The sequence below is a fragment of the Lemur catta genome, chromosome 6 (genome assembly GCF_020740605.2).
Source record: "Lemur catta isolate mLemCat1 chromosome 6, mLemCat1.pri, whole genome shotgun sequence".
Taxonomy (NCBI): Eukaryota; Metazoa; Chordata; class Mammalia; order Primates; family Lemuridae; genus Lemur; species Lemur catta.
In genome coordinates, this window is record NC_059133.1 from 26,915,316 (window position 1) to 26,927,541 (window position 12,226).

Below are 12,226 nucleotides of genomic sequence, written 5' to 3' on the forward strand. Positions count from 1 at the left end.
ATGTAGTTATACATAGAGAGAGCAAACAGATGTGCTACAGTGAAGGAATTATAATAATTTTGCACTGTTTGTTTTAGTAGTAAGCAAAATTGGTATTGCATAATTAATTATGCACTAAATATTTACTTAAAGCTTACAATATGCATCTATTAGTAGCTATTGAAGGGAATCATGGTTGTAGGTGGAGTAAGAAATGAGGCTGAACAAGCATGCCAAACTTTTCTTTAATAAGAAAATAGCAGATGTTTGAAATTTATAAATTGAACAAAAATAATATAATCAGAAATATTCAAGTAAATACTAAAGAAATCTATAGAAAAGTTGAAAATCATGGTGTTTTTGGAGGACTTATGTTGAAGTAGATGGGGTAGGTAATTGTTACCTTCCTTATCAGTTTCATGGTAGTCTTAACCTTTTAAATGTATCATTACAGTGTTTTAAATGTATTATTTTGGCAAAAATTTTAAATATGTGTGTGTGTTAGCTATGTAGTTTAGTGGATTCCTTTTATATTTTTTAAATTATTTAAGAGAATTTAGTCAAACAAAGTGGAAATTGATTTACTGAGAGAAAATCATTTTCGTTAGCAAAAGGTCAATCAATTATACACAAAAAAGCTCCCAGAGGCACCTAAGTATTCCAAACAACCATCTCTAAAATACATGTGTTAGACACATGTGCCAGCCAAGTTGAAATTTCCTGTCTTTTATCCTCTTATGCATTCTCCTGCCCTTTAAAATGTCAGTGTAAGCAAATATGAAACAAAAAATGCTACAGAAAAAGGAAGTTAAAAAGTTAAAAAGGCAACAACAACACTTTTACTCCATCTCAAGTTTCTGGAAAGACTTCTCTCAGGTAGGCAAAAATGTTGACTATCACATTCTCTGCTGAAAGAAATTTCTGGCTTCATTTCCATATATGTAAAAGAAGAGAGTTTGAATAGATGATTTGTAAGATCTCATTGAGCTTTAACTCTTTCACTAAGAAATTTGCCTACATTTGTCCAACATGTTTCATCTTCATTATCTCCTTTGAGCTTGAAAAGACACTGGGTATTTATCACAGCAAGTGCATTACGGGTATACTTATGCTCATGATAGTTAAATGGCCCATGCAAGCTCAAACAACCACTAGTTGCAAAAGGAAAACTCTAACTCACATTTATTTTTAGTCACATATCCAACACTCTCCATTACGTTCTTACTTGCACAGTTATGCTGATCAAAAAAACTCATGGCTATCAAAATGATACATGTGTCTTATGTATTTATCTGTTCATCTATTAATTTGTTAAATATTATTTAATACCTACTATGTGCAAAGCCCCATGGACTTCTGAAATATCAAGCCATCACTAGAGAGATAGTTCCAAAGCCACATCATTACACTTTAGGCTTCCTTTCCTCCTCTTTGCAGAATCAGATAAGACTGGACAGAGTCTTTTATTAATTCTTACATCAGCTCACGTGACTCACACATTATCACTATCTTATTATTTTAATTTGTTTGACTTCCACTTAATTAAGCAATTCCATAGAAGAGTTAAAGTCTCCATTCTCCAGGAATCAATAATCAAAGAAAGGTAGATTGGATTATTATAGGAAACATCAAGATATAGATAGAGATAACCCTAACAGTGGAAAATATTTTCTGGTTTTAGTCTGGAAACAATGATATCCAAACCTGGCAAGCACTGTAGATGGTCATTTTCATTTGTATCATGTCTCCCAGAGTCCTTAAAATGTGATTATTATCATATGTGCACAAAATGAGAGGGAAGAGTCAAGAATGATTTCCAGATTTCTGGTTTGTGAGACTGAATATGATGATAGTGCTGCTCTAAAGTATAAAATGACAACAGCAGTTAGAAGTAAAAGAAGACAGAGAATTTCGTTTTAGATATGTGCCCTTGAAACATGTGATAGATGTCTAGAAGGCGCGTGCACGCGCGCACACACACACACACACACATACACACACACATTGGAGCGCAGGTCTCGTTCCAGAGGCTGGGTTGGAGAACCATGGACTCATGCAGGAAATGTGCATGGAGCAAGAAGAGCATACAACAGAGGACAGAATCTCAAAGAGCTCTAAATGCTAGAAACACTTAAAAATGTTAAAAAGAGGAACCAGAGAGCTTTGGGATAAAGATAGAGAGAAGATACCAGGAAAGGGAGGAAGAATTGGGAGAGGACGCAAGAACAACTAAGAGGAACATTTAATAAAAGGGGTGGGTCAGTACTGGCAAAGTTTATAGGTCAAGTAAGCTCAACACTAAAAGACTTCAGTAGATTAGTCAATATGAAGATTGTTGATGATTTTTGTCAGAGCAATTTTAGGGAAACAGAAATACAAGTCACATTTTGGTGGGTGGATCGCGAGTGGAATGGTGAACAGGAAATAGATTCAAAGCAGCCAGTAGACTACTCTAATTTTTCTACAATTAACATGAGGCTACATTTGTGTAATAAAATTAAGAAACTACAGAAATCACCTTGACTAAAAACAAAAGGAAATTAAGAGATAAGTTAGAAGGAGCTGTACAGATTTGAAGGTCCTCTGTTGTCTAAATCTTTAGTGTATAGAAAAAGATAAGAGAGGGAGAAAATGAAAAAAAAATGCAATAGAGAGAAGAGATAATTGTGAGAAAGCAAATAACATTTGTTTTCTTAAAATACGACATGAGTGTTACCTGTAGGGATACTAACAGATCATGTCTGAATCAGATCTTAGTCTATAAAAGATGTGAAACATAAATGCATTTTCCATTTATGTGTTGCTAATACCAAACATTTCCATAATCATTTACGACAAACTAAGGCTTGCCCTGTTCAGTAGTCCATTGCTATTTTACAGATGACAAAACTGAACCCCATTTGGCATTTGACCTGCCTATGGTTAGGAGGGAGGAACGAAGTGGTTTAGAAAAAGGTCCCTAGAACCCAATGCTCTCTCCTCTTCACCACACTCTATCTTTGATAATACTCATGTGAGCAGTGTTAAATGAGTTGTATAAATTCAATTTCCTGATCCCAGAATAGGAGAGAGAGATTTTGAAAAACAAAAGAATTACAATCAATCAACAAAATAATGTCTGAAAACAAGATATTTTATGTTTGAATCCTTCCTCAAGAAGACTAATAATTTTTTTCTCAACTATAAGAAATGGAAGACACATCTTAGACATGTGTTAAAAAAAAATTGCAGTGTAACAGAATGTCTTGTAAGGGACTAAATGCAAAACATGTGTTATAATGAGTAAAAATTCATCCCATTTTCATAATTACTTGGAATAAATTATTAAAAGAAATAGAATAAGAAATAGAAATACAAAAATCATTTCTATAAAACAAAGCATAATACCACAATTTGTGCCAAAATCAGGTATAACTTCCCAGATATCATTTTTAAATCTTTCAAATATATTTTTCTATTTCTTTTTCCTTTAAACACACTACAGCATCTGTTTTATATCAGAAACAAATACAATATGTCCACATACACAGAAGACATTGGCCGTTATTATTTTGTATTCAATTTTTTTAAAAAAAAGATCTAGAGGAAAAATGCTTTAAAATCTCTTTTTGTTATACTTAGATTAAAGCTGCCTTCAGTTGCCTGCTGGCAAATCAGGTCTAGATATTAGTACATTACGACATCTTTTGAGCTGTGAATTAGGAGTGAAAATTGCCCTGAACTTTTGTTACAGGTTCTAGAGATTAAAGTAAGACTTTCCTTTGCTGTGCTGCCTAGGTACAGAGATTGTGTAGTTGTTGGAGGGGTTAACTAGGAGCCACTAGTGCATATATATTACAGAGGATTCATAAAAACACGACAGTGGAGCCTGGGACAATCCATTACTGTGAACAAGCAGTGACCAATAGAAAAGGAAGAAGAAGATCCAAGAAGGCTGAGGTAAGCAGTCTTCTGAAGCCCTGTTAAAGTGGAAACAATAGATCAAAAGGTGTTCATGGTGACTGGTCTGAGTAGGTTTTACTTTTTCTTATAAGAGGTTTGACAGCATAAAGTGAAAACAAATTGGTTTAGTCAAAGTGTTTTGTTTTTTTTTTTTCCCCTCTTAAGTGATTTTTAGCAAACTTCAGACCCAGGCACAGGACTCAACGGTACATTCCTGGAAGGCAAGGTAAACTATTTTGCACTTTCTAAAACTCTTAAAGTTAAGAATTCAGAGTTCTGATTCATCAGATGCAGGGTTACAACTTCAAATCCCTATTCTGAAAAAACAAAAAAAAATTAATGTGTCTATGTTGGAAAATGGCCAGAGCAGCATACTGCAATCCTAGGAAATTTGACAGCTTGTGGAAGCAGCTCTGCACTTGTTATTTTCTGCAATTTAATGACAAAATTGAAAGATCAGCATTTCATAAATGAAGTTGATTTTATCTTTTCCTAAGGAATCAGTAAAATTTGTTCTACCCTTATTATCAAGTGATTTAACTAAATGTACATTGGTCAGAAGGTTATTATTATATACATCTAGCATATTTGTGCTATAAATATATGATTAAATGTATATTATATATTTTCTGTTAAAATAGTTCTTTGTACCCATAACCTTTGATGATATTCAGTGGGAGGGTTTGTGTGTTTTAAATGTACCAAATATCAGTAGCTATTAACCTATACTTTATTATCCATACTGGAAATATGAATATAAAAGAATTATCTACCTATATCCTAAATATGTTTTTTTTGTTTTGTTTTGCTTCTTATCAACATAATAATGCCATAGTTGAGTACATTACTTATGTAATTGTGACACAATCACAATGTTTTCAACTCTGCACAATAGACTCTTTCTCTTTATATATAAATACTTATATAGAGAGTTTATAATTCAGTTTCTTACCTGAATAAATTGATTATGTACTTATAAGTATAGAAGTCTTTTCCCCAAAAAAATAAAACTTACCTGAGAAGTTGAGCTATCAAACAAGAGATTAATCACACCCTTTTCTTCAGATCCTAGAACCTTCCTTCACAATAAACTGCTAAAGTGTTCTTTGATCTCTTCATTTCTTTGGTTCCAGGGCCAGAAGGCTTGGGGAATCTCATCCAGATGTTCTGCTCATTTAGGAGTGAAAGTAAAAGCATATGCCTACTCTAAGGAATAACACAGACTCTCAATTTGAGTTATTAAAAGATCACTTTTTTGTACTCTTGTATTCAACTACTGGTTTCAGTTCAATTCTTTCAATTAAATAGCTTGAAATGGAAAAACACTGAAAGCTGCTAAAATTTGCCTTCCATTCCTCAGCTTTCATTTTGATTGGGCTAAAACCAGAAGGATACAAGTTGATGAATTAGTTTCAATGTTTACAAAATGTTTTACCTATGGTGCCTACTAAATAAATGTATATTTATTGTTGTTTTTCTAAGAAATGTTGACGTGTCTTCACCTCTCCACTGAAGAAGCAATATTTACTGATCATTTTGATGCATACAATTATCTAATGTTCAAGATTTTCATGTCTCTAACAGTTATATCCCTTATACTGTAGGTGCTATAATGGCGGCCACAATCTCCTTCATCATCTGGATGTTATTCATAACAGATACTGTATTGACTCGAAGTGTGAGACAGGTCTCTGATCCAGAGGATTGGACTGTTCATCATGACTTCGACTGTCCCAGAGAGTGTTTCTGTCCCCCCAGTTTCCCTACTGCTTTATACTGTGAAAATAGAGGTCTCAAAGAAATTCCTGCTATTCCTTCAAGGATCTGGTATCTTTATCTTGAAAACAATCTGATAGAAACCATTCCCGAGAAGCCATTCGAGAATGCCACCCAACTGAGATGGATAAATCTAAACAAGAATAAAATAACCAACTATGGAATTGAAAAAGGAGCCCTAAGCCAGCTAAAGAAGCTGCTTTTCTTATTTCTGGAAGATAATGAGCTAGAGGAAGTACCATCTCCATTGCCAAGAAGCTTAGAACAATTACAATTAGCTAGAAATAAGGTGTCCAGAATTCCTCAAGGGACCTTCAGCAATCTGGAGAACCTGACCCTTCTTGACCTACAGCACAATAAACTAGTAGACAATGCCTTTCAAAGAGACACCTTTAAGGGACTCAAGAACCTCATGCAGCTAAACATGGCCAAGAATGCCCTGAGGAATATGCCTCCAAGATTACCAGCCAATACAATGCAACTGTTTTTAGACAACAATTCCATTGAAGTAATACCAGAAAATTATTTTAATGTGATTCCTAAAGTGGCCTTTCTGAGACTAAACCACAACAAATTATCTGATGCAGGTCTCCCATCAAGTGGCTTTGATGTATCGTCAATTCTAGATCTTCAACTGTCTTACAATCAACTCACAAAGGTTCCCCGAATCAGTCCTCATCTGCAGCACCTTCACCTTGATCATAACAAAATTCAAAGTAAGTAACCATTAGGTGTGTCTTTGACTACAATGCCCATGGTCATTAAATTTATTCTATATCTTCATTAGAAATAAAAATTGTGTTGCCCCCCCATATGCTCTTAGATAGTTTTAGTATATTTTCAATTTCAGTATTAAGTTTTGTCTAGGCACAGACAATCTTAATGGGCTAAGGAGTCCAAATCTTCAAGTTGCATACTGAAAAGTGGACTTCAGTAATCTACAGAGGGCCATTATCTATTGGAGAAACTAAATGTCTCTATCCTCTTTTATTCGAGGAGATACTGATAGTTCTACCTCACGGAGTAGACTTATTTAAGAAACTCTACCAACCACAATCAACCTCATGACTAGTCATAGAGGGAATATGATTTAAAAGGTATTTGGAAGGCACTTATGTCATAAAAACTGTTGGACACCTGAAACTGCTGAGAATTTTCATTTCTAACAAGTTCCCAGGTGATGCTGATACTGATGCTTTGGGAACAACATATTGAGAGCCACTACTGTAGTTTAAGGTTTACTTAAATTAAAATAGAAACAAATGCCCTTGGGAGCTGGCAACTCCTTGGCACTTATTGGCAATCAGAAAGGTGGAAAGAATATTCTTTCCTTTCCTAAAAATAGATCTGATAGGGCAATGAGAGGTGAGGACAAAGATTTTAGAGGCAGAGGTGCCATTAAGAGAAGAAGTTTATAGAAAGCAAAGGCTAGAGACATTAAAGACAAAATAAGCATGTTCACAATATGCCTGAGACCAGGCTGGACCTGGGGTAGAAGTGAGCAGTATCTTGGTCCAGCCTGGCACTTACCTATGCAACTTCAACTCCAATAAAAGTCCTTTAGAAAAATAACTTGGGGGAGATTTTTTTTCCTTGACAACCTAAGAAAATGCAGTCCTAAACTGAGATTCAATCAGAATGGTTTGTAAGAAAGTAACAGAGATAATTGTCAAAAAGTTGTCCTGCCTGGTTATTACTCATTAAAGTTTCCTTTAAGCAAATAATCACATAAACATACCATTTATAAGAACAGAATATATTTCTACTGGGTACTGGTTAAGTTATTCAAGATTTTTTTTTTTAATAACAGTGTGCTCAGGCACAAAATCCAAGAATTAAATGGTAGGTTGCCTCCACAGCAGTTATTTTTCCATGGTGATGAAACATATTATTTAATCCTGTAGTCAAAAGCAAAAGATGCAACAGAATAACATTTATTAATAGAGAATCTGTTTAGCTGAACCAAATAGTACAAAAACCAGTATTGACCTAAATATGCAGTTTTTTCCTGATAAGTGTTCTGTGTTTCTACAGGTACATTCTTTGTCTGACAATAAAAGCCCCACAGACAATTGTGGGAAGTTAATTTCAAGTGATTCCACAGAGAGCTGTTTTTGTGAATTGGGGGGTTCCATCCTGAGAATTTGTGAATGAGGATGTTTAGAGTGAGATAGTTATATTCAAAACACAGTCAATAAGTGTAAGGCTCTATCTTTCCTTCACCTACACTTTCGGTTTGTTTCCTAAGTATTATCTCATCCATTTCTATTTTTCAATTGTTTTCATAACTTAGCGTGCATCAGAATCACCTGAAGAGCTGGTAAAACACAGGTTGCTGGGTCCCACCCCCACAGTTTTTGCCTCAGTAGGAATGAGGTGGGGCCTAACAATTTAGTTCCCAGTTAGTATTGATGCTGCTGGCCCATGATTCAAGAACCACTAATTATTTCTAGAAAGATCCTTGTGTGATATTGTTAGGAATTTCTGAATAAAGGGAAACTGAAGCCCAAGGACAAAGACTAAATACAATATCCAGGACCTGAGCCTAGGGCTTTTCATTTTAAGTGTTTTTTCTACTCACAGTGTAATAACAACACTTTTCAATCTCCTGAATATAAGCATTTAGAAAAAAAATTCTATGAGTAGAACAGCAACAACATCAACAAAGAGAAACTGAACTACTTCCTTCTTAATGTAGATATCAAATGTGGCCATTTTTATATTCCAAGAAAATAAATGTGAAATAAGAATTTCCCTGGCTAGATTATTGGCTATCAATTATATCATACTCTGTTCAAATGACTGTTAAAGAACTTAGTTCTTCTTGCCACATATGCTACTGCAGTTGTTAATAGAGTGGCTTCCAAGAAACACACTTTTTAAAAAAGTCTTCAGAATTTATAGGACAGTGAACCTTTCTTATGTAATATGATGGAAAAACTTATTTATTTTTTCTGAATACATTAAAAGACTTAACATTTGATAAAAAAATGTTATTTATTCAAATGCATTACTTTCTAGAGTTCTCTGAGACACACCATAATTAACTTATGAAAATATAATTAAATCTAGAACACTTGTTTTTATATTCCATTTATGCAGACATGCATTGATTATGGAGCATGACAGTGATGAGGATCAGAGGATAACAAATGGAAAGAAACACATCCTGTTCAGTATAGTAGGAAAAGGAGGAGGCTGGGCCTTGGCTATGCTACTTACTTGCTGAAATAACCTTGTGTACATTTCCTTACCTCTCTGAACCACTGTTCCCATAATGCCCAGGTGGGGAAGAATAATAATATTCTCTGATAAAGCATGTATTATGATAAAGTACTGATATTTGTGAAAAAAATATGTTTACAACCACAAAACTTCCATACAAATATGAGTCATCATTTTTATTAAGTAGAATTCACAAAATAGCATAAGGTCAGAGAAAAGCAACCTTGTTGTAAGCATAAAATTATTCAATACAGTGTGCATATGTATGCAACAATAGGACACAGAGGAGGGGCATTGCCCAGGTTAGGAGGGTCTAATCAAGGAAGACATTTTGCACAGAATAGGTAGATTTGAAAGGGATTTAAAGGCAGTATATGGATTCATGGTTGAGATCAGCTGTTACACACTTCTCTGAATTTTGCCACTTTAGCAGGCCTTCTCTGCTAGATGTTCCTAAATCTCAATATAGTCATTGGTGCCAAAGGCTCTGATCCAAAGCAGGTGCACAATTTCCTCTATCCTAACCAAATGAAAAGGCTGATGGGATATTTCCTGGCTTGAATTCTTTGTAATTCAAATCTTGGCAAATGTTTCCTTTCCAATTAAATATACTTAAGTATGAAGATTCAAGGTAGTTTTCTGTAATAATTACATATGTAAAGTTATGTTAATTGCACTTTTTAAAACATGGCGTCATATACTATTTTGCACCTTTTAAGTTAATTTTCAAGTACTTTCTCTTATATTAGACTGATTTTCTACCTACTCATCCATCCATCTACCCATGTACTTATCCATTCTTTCAGTAAAAGATCTGAACTGTTGTCTCTACCTCTAATGCCCTAAATACTACCTGTCTCACCCTGTAGTAATCTGAACATGCCTTATCTCACCTGCAAGCTTAGAAGCCAAGTGACATCTTATGCACTTTTTTCCTACCACAAATGCTAACAATATTTCCTTTCTAGTGCTCTATACTAAGTATAGCAGAACATAGAGTGAGACAGTTATGCGGTTATTGTGCATTTGTTCAGGGTTACTTTTATAAAACAAATATGCACAGTCTCTAATGTACACAAAAATTGTTTGTATATCTAACAGATTTGTGCATCTGGCCACTAAGTCCTGATGCATAGGACCACTGCAATAGTTTCTTGGTCTCCCATCCTCTAGTCCCCCTTGCCTTCCAATTCAATCATTCATGCTGTCTTTGTCTACACAGGTGTTAACGTCTCTGTAATATGTCCCACCTCTTCCGCACTGCCTGCAGAACATGATTCCTTCGGTTATGGACCTCACCTTCGCTACCTCCGTCTGGATGGGAATGACATCAAGCCACCAATCCCAATGGATTTAATGACCTGCTTCAGGCTCCTTCAGGCTGTCATTATTTAAATGCATTCTCAACAAATCTAAAATTGGTCTAATAAGCTGTTGTTTCTGACATGAAATTCGGTTACCAGAATAAGCTTAGGACAAAAGTCACATTTCCAATTGCTCTTGGCCACCATTTTCATTTGTGCAGATTATTTTTTTCAATTCAAAGATGCTTTCACCAAAAACAGTACAGCCTGTACTAATTTGTTTTTCTTTTAATTAATATTATAAAACAGACACAGAGTTAAGATAGTTTAACTCAAAGATAGTTTTTTTTGTCTTTTACACAGCTTATTAATACCAAATAATGCAATTATACTGTTATGCAATAAAAGAGACATATCTGTTCAAAATTACTTATGCAGATACTATATTTACAGAATAAATACAGTAATCATATAGGAGGTAGGAAGATCTAAAGAAAATTTAAAATGAGATATTTCTTTATCATAATCATAATGAAATAAATGCAGATTGCCCAGTAGCTTTTGGAGGTACAAGTTTGGTACTTAGCTTGAGAATGGGTGTGAAATGAATCAAATATTTTATAACAAGAGAATTATAGTCATTTAATATCAAATAATGAAGAAGCAATAGTCATTTCTAGTTCATTACCATTTCTTGTAGCTGTTCTTTTTAGATATAGCCCACTATATTCTAGCAATTATACAAGTCCTAAAATTTACATTTATTATAATGCATTTCTCACAGAATCTTAGTGTTTTAACACTTGAAATCCACTTGAATTGCAAATTGTTCAGCTCTTATATTTGATTGTTTTTTGGATTTTTTTAAAAATAAAAATAGTGAGTGCTTTCTAACAAAACAGAAGTAAAATATTTATTTCAAAGACATTATTCACAAGTTTCATTGAAAAACATATTTTAATACAAAATTTTAAAGTAAAAGTTATTTCTATTTTTAGCATAAATATATTCAAATATGTTTCCCCCACCTTGATTTTTTTCTTCCAGTAAACGTAAGAAAAAAATTATACTCTAATCACTTAACATAATATGCTTGATTGTCATGTTAAAACGTAATCCAGGATTTCATTAAGTAATAAAGTACTGTATACTTTAGCCTTCTGATTTTGTAAGATATATGCTATAAGCAATCGATATGTTATAAAGATTAATACATACTTTATATATATTCTCTGAACAGTGTTCTGAAAAATTCTATAAATTTGATATATTTCTCTAGAAAAAGGATTATATGTGTTTGTGAAACACTAGGTTAAAAAAGTCCAGTAGGTTACTTTACTCCAAAGCTTCTCAGAAACTCAACATGCTATTACATAATGTGAATTCCTAAGAAGAGAATATAATGTATCGTATTGCCTATTTATTTTCACATCAAAATGTATTTGGAAGTGAGGGGAAAAAAAATTAACACACTTTGAAAATCCTGGATGAATGCAAGAAATCAAATTAATTGACATTAAGAAAAAGAAAAAAATTTTAAAGACATCAAAGCACATAAATAAAATTGTGAAAATTATGTCATTTATAAAAATATTTCATAAAATAGAGGTAAGCTGATATTTGTATTTATTTATAAGGAGTCATATTTTGGCTACAGTTAAGGAAGAACATTCTATTAATAATAGGTGTTTAGAGTCACCCAGCACTGGAAGCAACTTTTCTTGAGGTAGAGTTACTCATCTCTGCAATTGTTCAAACAGAGAATGGGTGATAATTTAAGAAGAAAGACATAAAAAAGATTCCTAATCTTGAAATAAAATTCTTTTGAAATGGTCCTCTTAGACCTTCCAACTCTAAGAACTTCCCCCTTTCCTCCTTCCTTCCTTCCTTCTTTTTTTTCTTTCTTTTCTTTTTTCATTTATTTAAGTATTTATTGAGTACCATTACTATACCCAGGGGATATAATATTGTTCACAGTTTATACTACAGTGAGTGACATA

General features: G+C 33.6%; 1 protein-coding gene across 1 annotated transcript; it reads left to right on the forward strand.

The window, feature by feature from the left end:
- The first annotated feature begins 3,854 nt into the window (after positions 1-3,854).
- Positions 3,855-11,189, forward strand: KERA (keratocan). The gene is made up of 3 exons (XM_045553265.1): positions 3,855-4,147; positions 5,526-6,413; positions 10,145-11,189. The coding sequence occupies exons 2-3, from the start codon at positions 5,534-5,536 to the stop codon at positions 10,315-10,317; spliced, it is 1,053 nt and encodes a 350-aa protein (XP_045409221.1). The 5' UTR covers positions 3,855-4,147; positions 5,526-5,533; the 3' UTR covers positions 10,318-11,189.
- Positions 11,190-12,226: the final 1,037 nt, after the last annotated feature.